Below are 11,437 nucleotides of genomic sequence, written 5' to 3' on the forward strand. Positions count from 1 at the left end.
TCCCAATAGAGAGATAGATAGACATATATAGACTATATTGCCAAACGTATTGGGTCACCTGGTCATTGTGGTATGTGGTTTATGAGAATCCATTCCAAATTTAGTCCCAATTTGCTCTTCTAATTCCCTCCACTCTTCTAGGAAGATGTTCCACTAGATTTTGGAGTGTGCTTATAGATTTTTGTGTTTATCAGTCACAAGGTTTTTACAAAAGGCAGGTACTGATGTAGGTGAGGAGACCTGGGGTGCAGTCAGCGTTCCAATTCATCACAAAGGTGTTCAGTAGGGATGAGATCAGAGCTCTATAGCAGCAAGATTTTCCTCTCCAAAGCATGTAAACCAGATCTTCAAGGAGCTCACTTTGTGCACAGGGACATTGCCATGCTGGAACAGGTTTGGGTTTCCAAGTTTAAGCGAATGCAAAGTCTTAAGTCTTATTATAGCGCATCTAAAGACGTCCTGTACAATTGAGTGCCTCCAGATTTGTGGTAACAGTTTGGAAAATAATACTGTGAATAAATATAAAGTCTATAGAAGTGAAGAGTGTTTGTGTGTGTGTGTGTGTGTGTGATATATATAGGGAATGCACCGAAATGAAAATTCTTGGCCGAAACCGAAAACCGAAAAAGAGGAAAGCAAGGCCGAAAACCGAAACAATGAAAGAAATTATGCCAATTATTATTACCATTGCATTTATGGCTATGACTGTGTACTAACCTTACTAAAATCAAGGCATTTTAATTGCATACATTAATATTAAAGTTTCAAAGGATAAATCAATTACAAATTATGAAAATATTTATTTATAGCACATTGCAATAATGCACAGGATAAAAGAAATAAAAAGTCAAACAATGTCTGTCGTGAAACTGATTGCTGAAATATCTGCAGTTATATGCTTATGAACGTGAGTTGCAACAACATCAAACAGCTCAGGTAAACACACCTCTGAAAAATGTCGTCTGCTCGATATGGAATAACGGCTCTCAATGTGCTCGATCAGCCTACGACAGAGAATGGCTGATCATTTAAGGCAATTAATACCATAATCTTTTGTGTAATGACCTTTGCCATGACACTTTTACTGGGAAACTTCCTTGCCTTTTCAAAAACGTCCACCACAGACGGAGTGCGCGTGCTCGGAGGGGTTTTGCTTTCCTGTGCCGCGTTTCTCTCATATTCAGCATAGCGATCGGGATGTTTGGATTTCAGGTGATAAATTAAACCAGACGTGGAGAAAGTCTTTGCAGACGCGCCCCCTCTTGAAACTTCGGCATTACATATTTTGCAAATCGCTAATCGTGGGTCTTTCTCAGATATACTGAAATAGGTCCACACCGCAGATATGTTTCTTCAGACATGCACGTGCAGGCAGCGGTTTCTGTTTGCGTCATCACAAGAAACAAACAAAAAAAAAAAATGCACTTTTGGGCCATTTTCGGCCGAAAATCTTCGGTGGCCGAATATTCGGTGCATCCCTAATTTTTATAATTATATATATATATATACACACATACATATACCCACACACACACACACACACACACACACACACACACACACACATATACATGCATACATTTTTTTTTCCATGCTGCAGCCTGATACTACAATCTTTCCAGGACAACACACAAGTGGCTTGGGGACAACTCTGTGGTGCTCCCAGACCATAAAAAGTTTAAAATGTTTATCGACTTTATACTAGCAGATGGATTGTGTGGGGCTGGAAATTTCGTTGACACAGTATAGGTTGCTGTGTTTAATATAAGTGTTGCTTTAGACGAAAGAAACGCAAAGAACGACAGCGTAGTTAAACATTCCAGTTTATTCACAGATCAGTCAGAAATCAGAGAATGAACAAAAACCAGGAAAAAATGAAGTCCAGGAGTTTCATTTTGCATTCCTGTTAAATGTTCACATTATTAAATTCACATGAAAATGAGTTAAAGGCACCAGGAAATCAGGAATAACCATTACAAAAACAAAAAACACACAATCACGTTAAAACAAAGCCGAACAAGTCGGATTAAGGTGCAATCAGCAATTTGGTAGAAACAAGCTAAAGCTGGGCCCGTTGTCATTTTCATATTCGCACCACAGTTGTGCTTTCAACATCATTCTGAACTGAGCAGTAGAAACACTTCTTTGTGCTAAGTGGTTCAATGTTTTTGGTCCGAACAGCATTTCTCTTCTAAGCAGATATTTTAATTGTCTCTAACAGCTATCTGAGGAGAACTTTAACCAGAAAATTCATCTAAAAGCTCTCAGACCTAGAAATAATTACCGCCACCTTCGAAAGCTATTTATAATTTTTTTTTTTATATTATTGAATTTTTTCAAGCATGTGAACAGTTAACTTGTATACAACATAACATTATGCTTGCAGTACATAAACTCCCACGTTGAATCTGTTCGATCACACATGTTGCAAATTGAATAAATAATATCTGAACTTTTATTTTTGGCAAATAATTACAGTAGAAAAAATTATAAAATCAAATGATCAGATATTAAAAGATTATCGTGTAATAAAAATAAGGAGAGTTGTATTTTTTTTTTTCATAGCAGCAAGAGTGAAATACATTATACTAAAAAGGAATAAATAAAAAAAAAAAAAAAAAAAAATCTGTGGTCCGATTTTTCATAGTAACCCAAAAAAAAAAAAAAGTTGGCTGGACCTCTTGGTGTTTCTCCAGCAATAAAATGAATGGTTACATATTAAAAGTTTCAGCAGCTCTAAGACTCAAATAGAAGCATTTTAATGAGATGGATGAGAAGCTCCATTTCTAACACTAATGTTAATGAATGCTGGATAAGAAGCAGGTCACATGACCATGTTCAGCCTTTGGAGCCTGGCTTGAGAGTGCTGAAGGGTTTGGAGTTCCTCAGTGAGCTTGAAATCTCTTGCAGAAAACCCACAATGTGAGAGTCCTTCTCTGCCTTCTTGCCGTCGAAGATGACAACGAGTGTGAAGTGGGGCTCTGGTCTGGTCATAAAGTACGTACTCTGGACCTTGTCGTCGTAGAAGTATGTAACCTTGTCGAGTGTGTTAAGCTCGGCCGCGCGGTCGCTCATGATCATAATAACGTTGGGCCAGTGGTTTATCGGCCGCTCGCCTCCCGGGACAGACACCACGGCAGGAAACTGGTCCACACCTTTGGGAGCTTCTCTGTACGAGTGTGGATGGTGGTAGCCGTGGCCCTGGAAGCTCTCCATGCCTCGGTTATCGAACACCAGTGAAACGTTGGTGGCGTCGTGCTTCCGGACGAAGGCCGAGATCTTCCCGAAGTAATCGGGTGAAGTACGAGCGGTCAGCGCCTTCATCTCCGAGGGCGGGGCTTGCCGACTCAGCGCTTCGTGGAAATAAAAGCTGAACTTTGCCAGAAGAGCCCCCTGAAGGCGCTGCAGCCACGAATACAAGTGTGGCGGCTGCACGGCCTTCTGGGATTGTCCGCCGAACAGGTGCTTGCGAGTCTCGCGTTGGCGCTCGAACACGTGAGCCCACGCCTGCAGTTTGGCGTGAGCGCCGTGCAGGTTGAGCAGCGGGGGCAGGAAGTGCCACTCCGAGATCTGAGCCTGGCAACGAAGCAGCTGAGCCAACACATCCACCTCCACCTGGAAGCCACTCTCCAGACGACTCAGGATGGGATGATGGAATCTGCAGCACAGAATAAATAAAATGGCCGTCACAGACTGCGCAAAATGGACGGATACAAAAGGGATAAAAACGGTGCCGATGTTGAGGACAGAATAACTAAAGGAACAAACGAAATAGCAGGAAAATCTACTCTGCACCATGTGAGACCCCTGAAACTGTGTGCGTGTTCGAAACATTACGCCAGCACGTTTCTCCAGGCTCATTAGTGTTGGAGACTGGAGTCATGGAAATGGCACGGCCGCTTTTAGCTCATTACATCACCTCCGTATTCGGAGTCAGCATGCGAATTCTTCACCCCTGACTGAACATTAATTACACGTCTTAGCAGGCAGCAAGAAAGTGTGAGAGAATGAAAGAAAGACGTGAGAGACAGAGGGAAGAGGGAAAGTGTAAGAAACTAAAATAAAAGGAAGCGAGGGTGAAGAAAAGGAGACAGGAAAAAAAGGCCTTTGGGGACTTGCTTATGGAGCACAATACACTCCTCTGCACGTTACATAACTGGTGGATGGTGGTCAGAGGATTGGACCTTTGATTGAACGTTTGGGAAGATACTGGAGAAGAAGCGCGAGTCGATTGGCTGTTTCCTGCAGCTCGTTCGTGTCAACTGTTTAACCGCCTGTGCAGAAAGGAAGAAGACTTCATTCCATTCAGTAAAGAGAAAGGATGTGCTTTTTGAACTGCATACAACAGCAGCATACAGCAGACGTCTGTCAATATGAAGGACAATTTTCATATCGGTCATTGGGACGTTTATTTATTTAGATCGGTACGATGGTCCACTCGCTTCGTCCTTCAAGGTCGTGACCATCTAACCAGGCTTTAATCGCATTCTACCCCGGACGCATGTCAAACAGCCGATGAGCGCAGGGTCTGTCCAAGAGCACTCTCTGTCTGATTAATAGAACAGATAACATTGGCGAGAGCCAGTCTCTCGCTCTCTCCCTCACAACTGCTCCTTGCTCCTCTTCATCTCTCAATCGCACTTTCTTCTGCGTCTCACTCCCTCTAGTGATTACTCACAACCTGGCATTGTTCCTCTCCATCCCTCACTCTCTTTCTTTCATTCGCTCTGTGTCTTTCTCTCCATCTCTAGTGATTACTCACAACCTGCCATTATTTTTATCAATCACTCGTCCTTCTCGCTTCTCCTTAACAGCTCTGCTTCTCCTTAACAGAGTTCACCTTCAGCAGAGATCCCGTTGTCATTCGTCTCACACACACACACACACACACACACACACACACACACACACACACACACACACACACACACACACACACACACACACACCGCTGCAATGCTACGCTCCTTCCCCATGAATAATCCTGTTAGGCTGATGGGAAATTGGTGCTTGATTAGTCTCTGGATTTAATTTTAGATTTTGCAAATAATTAGAACCAATTAGGCAAATTAAGGCTTATAGATCAAATACAGCAAATATAACGTAAATGTACAGTTACATACTTATATAGCGATCAGGCATAACTTTATGACCACCTGCCTAATTTTGTGTTGGTCCCCTCATGCTGTCAAAACAGTTGTGACCCGTAAAGCATGAACAGCATTAACTTCATCAGCAATGTGAGCTACAGAAACTCGTTTGCTGGATCGGACCACACAGACCATGCTTCGCTCCCCACGTGCAACAATGAGCCTCGGCCGCCCGGGACCCTGTTGCCGGTTCACCACTGTTCCTTTCGTAGATGACTTTTGATAGATACTGAACACTGCAGATCAGGAAAACATCCCACAAGAGCTGCAGTTTTGGAGATGTTTTGACCCAGTCGTCTAGACGTTACCACTATTTGGCCCTCGTCAAATTTTTCAATCAGTTTTAATAATGTAAAAACATTCATGAGACAAGTTAGTTCTAGTTAGTATCTCAAGACTCACAAGAAAAATTGATGGACACTGAGCTGAAAGCAAAATGCCCTTGAAATAAACCCCTGATATGATTCAAGCGACCACTTTTACTTCAAATGCAAGAACTTTACTATGCTAGCTCTATTACCACCGTTACAATTTAAGTGTTATACGAAATGAATAATAGAAAAATAAATTATATTTTACAGGAGATCTATTTTTAGAATGAGATTCCTTATTATATAATGTTTTTTTTTGCTGCAAAAGTGCATAACATTAGACTGGTCTTTTTTTTTTTCCCTCGTTATTTCATTTTAATTTGTAAAAGTGTCAATTAAAAGCAACTAGTTTGAGATGTATATGTCCTTGTCCTTTTTGAACTACACTAGAAACTGTACCAGTCTGGTGGTCCTAAAGTAGCAGAGAGAGGCAGAGGATTTTGGAATAACCCTGTAATTCCTACTACAAACTACAAGAAAAGAATCAAGAGAATATATAAAAATAAATAAATAAATAAAAATAATAATACAAACACCGATCTCTAGAGGACAATTGAATAATCGGGAGGATGTTTTGCCATTTTATTGTGCTGCAAATTAGTCCGATTATTAGGCAGGTGACTGTGGGTACATTCTGCAATTGCATGAGAGAACATAACTCTCCCGTACCAGCAGGTGGCAGTAGTTTATTCAGCATCCAAACAGAAAAACTGGAATAGCTAGAACTGGATATAAAAAGCAAGAGTCTAACATCGTTTCTTTAGTTACCAACACAACTTAAGTTCCTACGTGAAATTTACTACAAACCAGTGTATTAATCAATCTACTGCACTTAAATACTTTTTTCACATTTCTGTAATTTTATTTGGGGAGACTTAATTTAACGTCACTACATTTCAAAGTCAAATATCTCACTTTTTGCTCAAATACATCAGTCGTTCCTTTTTATTCATGAGCAGATAAAAACTTAAGTCAATAAGCCACCAATCAGGGTCGAGCACACGCTCTTATGAACTTGTTCTGATTGGTGCTTGGTGGTTTCTACTGATCACCAACATTCAGTTCAGCGTCAACTTAACAGCAAGCAGGACATTTTGGGAAGAATAAATGATGGAAGAAACTCCTGACTCGAACTCGCCACAACACCCGTGGCCATTTGCACGATTTTTTTTCTTTTCAATCCGTTTCTGTATGTATGTATTATATTATTATTTAAAATAAAATAAAACAGAACACACTTGTCGTTCTAGATCTTGTCTTTGTAATTTAGCAGACATGATTGAAAAAAGCAACACGAATTCTTTTTGTAATGATCGCCGAAAGCACACTACTGCCACCTGCTGGTATGAAAGAGATGTTTCCTCATGCAAGCATAGAAGTACACACACGGTTTGTCAGATGCGCCTGACAATAATAATAAATCAGCCTAATTTGCAGCACAAATCAACCGATGCCGATTGATAAAAAAAAAAAAAAAAAAAAAGATAATCCAAAATCCGCCAGATTTGGAAGGAGAGGAGGAGGAGAGTGAGGACTGGAAGAAGAATAGATGGTGGAAACTGAAGGAGGAAGACTGTAGAGTGAGGCTCAGGGAAGAGGTCAGACAGGAGCTCGGTGGTGGTGAGGAAATGCTGGATGATTAGGCAATTACTGCAGAAGTGATGATAAAGGCAGCTAGAAAGGTACTTTGTGGGACATCTGGAAATAGCAATGAAGACAAAGATGTGGTGGTGGAATGAGGAAGTGCAGGAGATCATGAGGAGAAATAGGTTGGCAAAACAGAACTGCGATCAACAGAGAAATGAGAAAATTAGGAGAAGTTGGACACTAAGGAAGGAGAAATGGATTTATAGCGATTAGCCCGACAGAGGGACCGAGCTGGGAAGGATGTGCTGCAAGTAAGAGCAATAAAGGATTCAGATAGAAAGGTGTTGACTAGTGAGGACAGTGTGTTGAGAAGATGGAGGGAGTATTTTGAGCAGCTGATGAATGAGGAAAATAAGGAGAGAGAATGTTGGATGGTGTGGAGATGTGAAGCAGGAAGTGAATAGGATTAGTAAGGAGGAAGAGAGCGCAGCGATTAAGAGGATGAAGAGTGGAAAGTCGGTTGGACCAGATGACATATCGGTAAAAGTGCAGAGAGGTTTAGGAGAGATGCAGTGGGGTTTTTTCTTTCCTTTTTTTCTTAGCACTATGTCAACTTCTATGGTTTAGTGGAGTTTTTAAACAGATTTTTCAACAAGATTCTGGAATGTGAGAAGATGACTGAGGAATGGAGGAGGGGGCTCCAACTAACGATTACTTTGCTTAATCAGTTTTTCATACAAAAAAAACCCTTTTAATTGGATGTTTTGCTTATTATAAGTATATAAAACCCTGATTCTGGGTATTTATGTATTAAAGTGTACTTTAAAAAAAAAAAAAAAAAAAAAGCAAAAATCCACATATTGCTTTTAACCATCTTGAATTGACATTTTAAGGCAAGTTGACAACCATGTTTAAAAATAATCAATATCAAATATAATACATTGTTTTAACAATTTTTGTATAAAAACAGACTTTTGTATACAATTTATTTAATTTTGTATAAAAATGTAATATATGCATAAATTATATATACACCATTGAAAAACATTTGAACGTAGTAAAGAATCAAATCCAGCATGTCCTTCTCAACCAGCAGCCACAAGCTTTAAAATGTCTAAAGTCAAGATGGTTAAATCTCAATGTGGCATTTGCATTTTTTAAATACATCTTTTATACAGAAATACCCTGAATTAGGGTTTTAAATACTTAAAATAAGCGAAACATCTAATTGAAAAAAGAATAATAATCCGATTAATTAAAAAAATGAATGATCCGATTAATCGATTATTAAAATAATCGTTAGTTGCAGCACTAATCACGTGACTGCACCTTTCTTCTCTACTCACCTGGAGCTGTATTTGTGCAGGATGCTCTCCAGCGTGCTCACCAGCTCCTCAGAGTTGACCGTTTTCTGGCTCGCGAGGCAGTGCATCTTTTCGTACAAGTCAGCCAGCTCCATCCTGGCCTGCGTGAAGTAGCAGAGTTGCTCAGATAAATGTGAAAGCAGCTCCTCCAGGTACGGTGTGGAGGCAGTCGAGGCCGGGCGTCCCATGGAGACCACTTTCTTAAGCTCGTTCTGCAGGGACGTGTAAATGGTCCTTATAGAATCCTTCCTGCTAAAGAACGACTGGCCACCTGAAAAACACAACCACAAGATCGGTTGGGTTATCGTTAGTGTTAATGGAGTTCTTACCAAGCTGAATAGCGCCATCTGCAGGAGGAATTGAGCCGTTCGGAAAAATGGCACTCTGGCACCATCTGCTGTATATATAAAAACTACGAACTTTAAGCTCTTTGAAGAAAACAGTAGTAAACGCAGTGAGATGGAATCTATAATAAATAATGGAGGGAAATTGATAATCTGTTCTAATAATCAACTGATTACGGCGTTCCTCAAGATTCTGCAGTTGGTCCACTCCTTTATAGATACCCCCAGGGGTCAAATACACATCATGACCACAGTAATGTCTCACTGTAAGACTTTATAAAATAACAAATAAAATGAGGTTTTAAGCTGTAGGCTTCCAAGGGCTTGTCTAGATTTGACTAAAATCAACAGTAAGCTTGAAAAATCAAAACCGATCTTTAGGAGGTTTGCATGAGCAACATTTCCTCAATCTGTGCCTCATCACATGCCAATGGAGATGCAGGCTACTAGCTCTGGATATATTTTTATTACAAGCATCTATAGAATGTGCTAGTATCCAAATTAATGTCTAATAAATAATGTATTTTAATACTTTATTTACTTTGTTCAAAAGCTTTTAGCTTTTTGAGTATGGCTTCCCCCATGTGTTTCCCTCAAAAACATCACAAAAGCATGGCTAGACTTTACCTAGAGAGAAATCATGTTCAAGCTGATCGTTACTGGATCATGTAGCCATGATATTTTTTGCTAATTTGCTTTTACAAATCCTTTAACCAGAAGGTTGTTAGTTTAAATCTCAGAATCACTCAGTACACTGAAAGAGGTGGGATCTTTATACTCAACTGCACAGATTTCTCAACTTTGATAAACACATAAACCTCGTGAGCAACTGTATACCAAACACTGATCCTGGAGAAAATCCCTGTGTAGTTTTTAGTGGATTTGTACTTCAGAGTAAAAAGGGTTGGTGAGTAGCTGATTAGTTGGTGTGTATTAGAGCAGGGAAATACTGATTTGTTCAGTACTTTAGGCCCAGAGAGAAAAATCTGTGAATTAATACAACATCTTAAACATTAGATATTTAGTGATGCCCATTAAACTATTAGGCAGGACCACATCCTCAACCTAATCCTAATCATCCCCGTCCTCAGCCCAATCCCAATAACCCAAAAATCATGCTAATTCCCATCATGCCAAACTCCACAATCCCAAACATCTCAATTACACTACACCCTTCATACCATTTTACCCCCCACCCCACCCAAACATTCCAATCTCTAAATTTATCCCATCTCAATTCCTATCCCCGTGATCCCGATACACATCCCATCACCCTGATCCTCATCATTCAAAACCTCTTTACAATCCTTATCCCAGTCATCCCAATCCCCATGCCAATAATCACAATCCCCATCCCCAGCATCTAAATTCTCATCCCCATTACCATCAACCCAATCTTCACGCCAACTCCCATTTCCACCCAGTGTTGTTACCTAGTTTTTGCCCGAGGAAGGTCATGTTGTGGTAGGCCTTCTCCGCGGCCGCCAGGTGCGCCAGAGCAGCAAGCAGAGAGCTCCAGATGGCCGCGGCGCTCCTGCTGCCCTGCTCCTTCTCCTTCTCCACGTAATCTTTAGCTCGGTCAAACCAGAACATCCCGAGCTGCGTGAAGAAGCTCTCTAGCACGGCTCTTTCTCTGGGGACCGGCCGTAGCTCATCTTCACGCACAGCCTCGCCCATGACAGCAGAAGATTCCGGATCAAACTGCAACCCGAATTGGACCAACGGACAACAGCTGATTTAGCAACCTAGCTCACCAGCTAACTAACCTAACCGAACAATGTAGACTACAGTCTCAGGAGAAACACCTTAAATCACAAATATAAACTTTACATACATGCTAATTGATAAAGTTGCTGTTTCTAAAACGATCATTTCGATCAGTGTCAAGAAAACACGCGTATACATATGTAGGCGAAAACACTCCAGGACACCGCCATGACAGTTTTCAGCAACAACAATACGGCAAGTCGGAAGGGACAAAAAGACTCGGAACTAGGGTAAAACTGCGCATGCGCACATTAGAATCAAGCATTCAATAATAAAAACATATTTTTTGTTATATATATATATATATATATATATATATATATATATATATATATATATATATATATATATATATATATATATATATATATATGTATGAGGGCCAAATACCAATATTTGTTTTAAGGTTTTATATATATATATATATATATATATATATATATATATAAACCTTAAAACAAATATTGGTATTTGGCCCTCATACATAATAATAATAATGTCATGGACATTAATATGTAATTGTAAAAATGTTAATTATTAAAAACAAATTATTCCTTAAATCTGAATGATAGTTTTGAGATGTTTCTCTGCAAATTATACTTATATATTATACTTACATATGGTAAAGATGGTTAAAACAAACAGCTTTACATTTCAAAATGCCACAAAATATACATTTGCTTAATTTATTAAGTTTTTACACAATGCATACTTTTCTCCAAACGACATTTTTCTCAAGCACATCCAAGGCCAAAACCCCTCCACCGACCACCATCTTCCGGTTCAACAAGGCCTGCTGGTGTATACTCGCCTTTATGTTTCCATAGCACCCACTTAACTGCCGTAAACCGCTC

The 11,437-nt window shown here is 39.9% G+C and overlaps 1 protein-coding gene across 1 annotated transcript; it reads right to left on the reverse strand.

Moving 5' to 3' along the window:
• Positions 1–1,807: 1,807 nt before the first annotated feature.
• Positions 1,808–11,417, reverse strand: kics2 (KICSTOR subunit 2). Its single transcript, XM_083528704.1, has 4 exons — positions 11,296–11,417; positions 10,250–10,517; positions 8,455–8,743; positions 1,808–3,658 (listed from the first exon to the last, which is right to left on the reverse strand). The coding sequence occupies exons 1-4, from the start codon at positions 11,356–11,358 to the stop codon at positions 2,839–2,841; spliced, it is 1,440 nt and encodes a 479-aa protein (XP_083384830.1). The 5' UTR covers positions 11,359–11,417; the 3' UTR covers positions 1,808–2,838.
• Between the last annotated feature and the right edge of the window lie 20 nt (positions 11,418–11,437).

Source organism: Silurus aristotelis, assembly GCF_946808225.1.
Source record: "Silurus aristotelis genome assembly, chromosome: 24".
NCBI lineage: Eukaryota > Metazoa > Chordata > Actinopteri > Siluriformes > Siluridae > Silurus > Silurus aristotelis.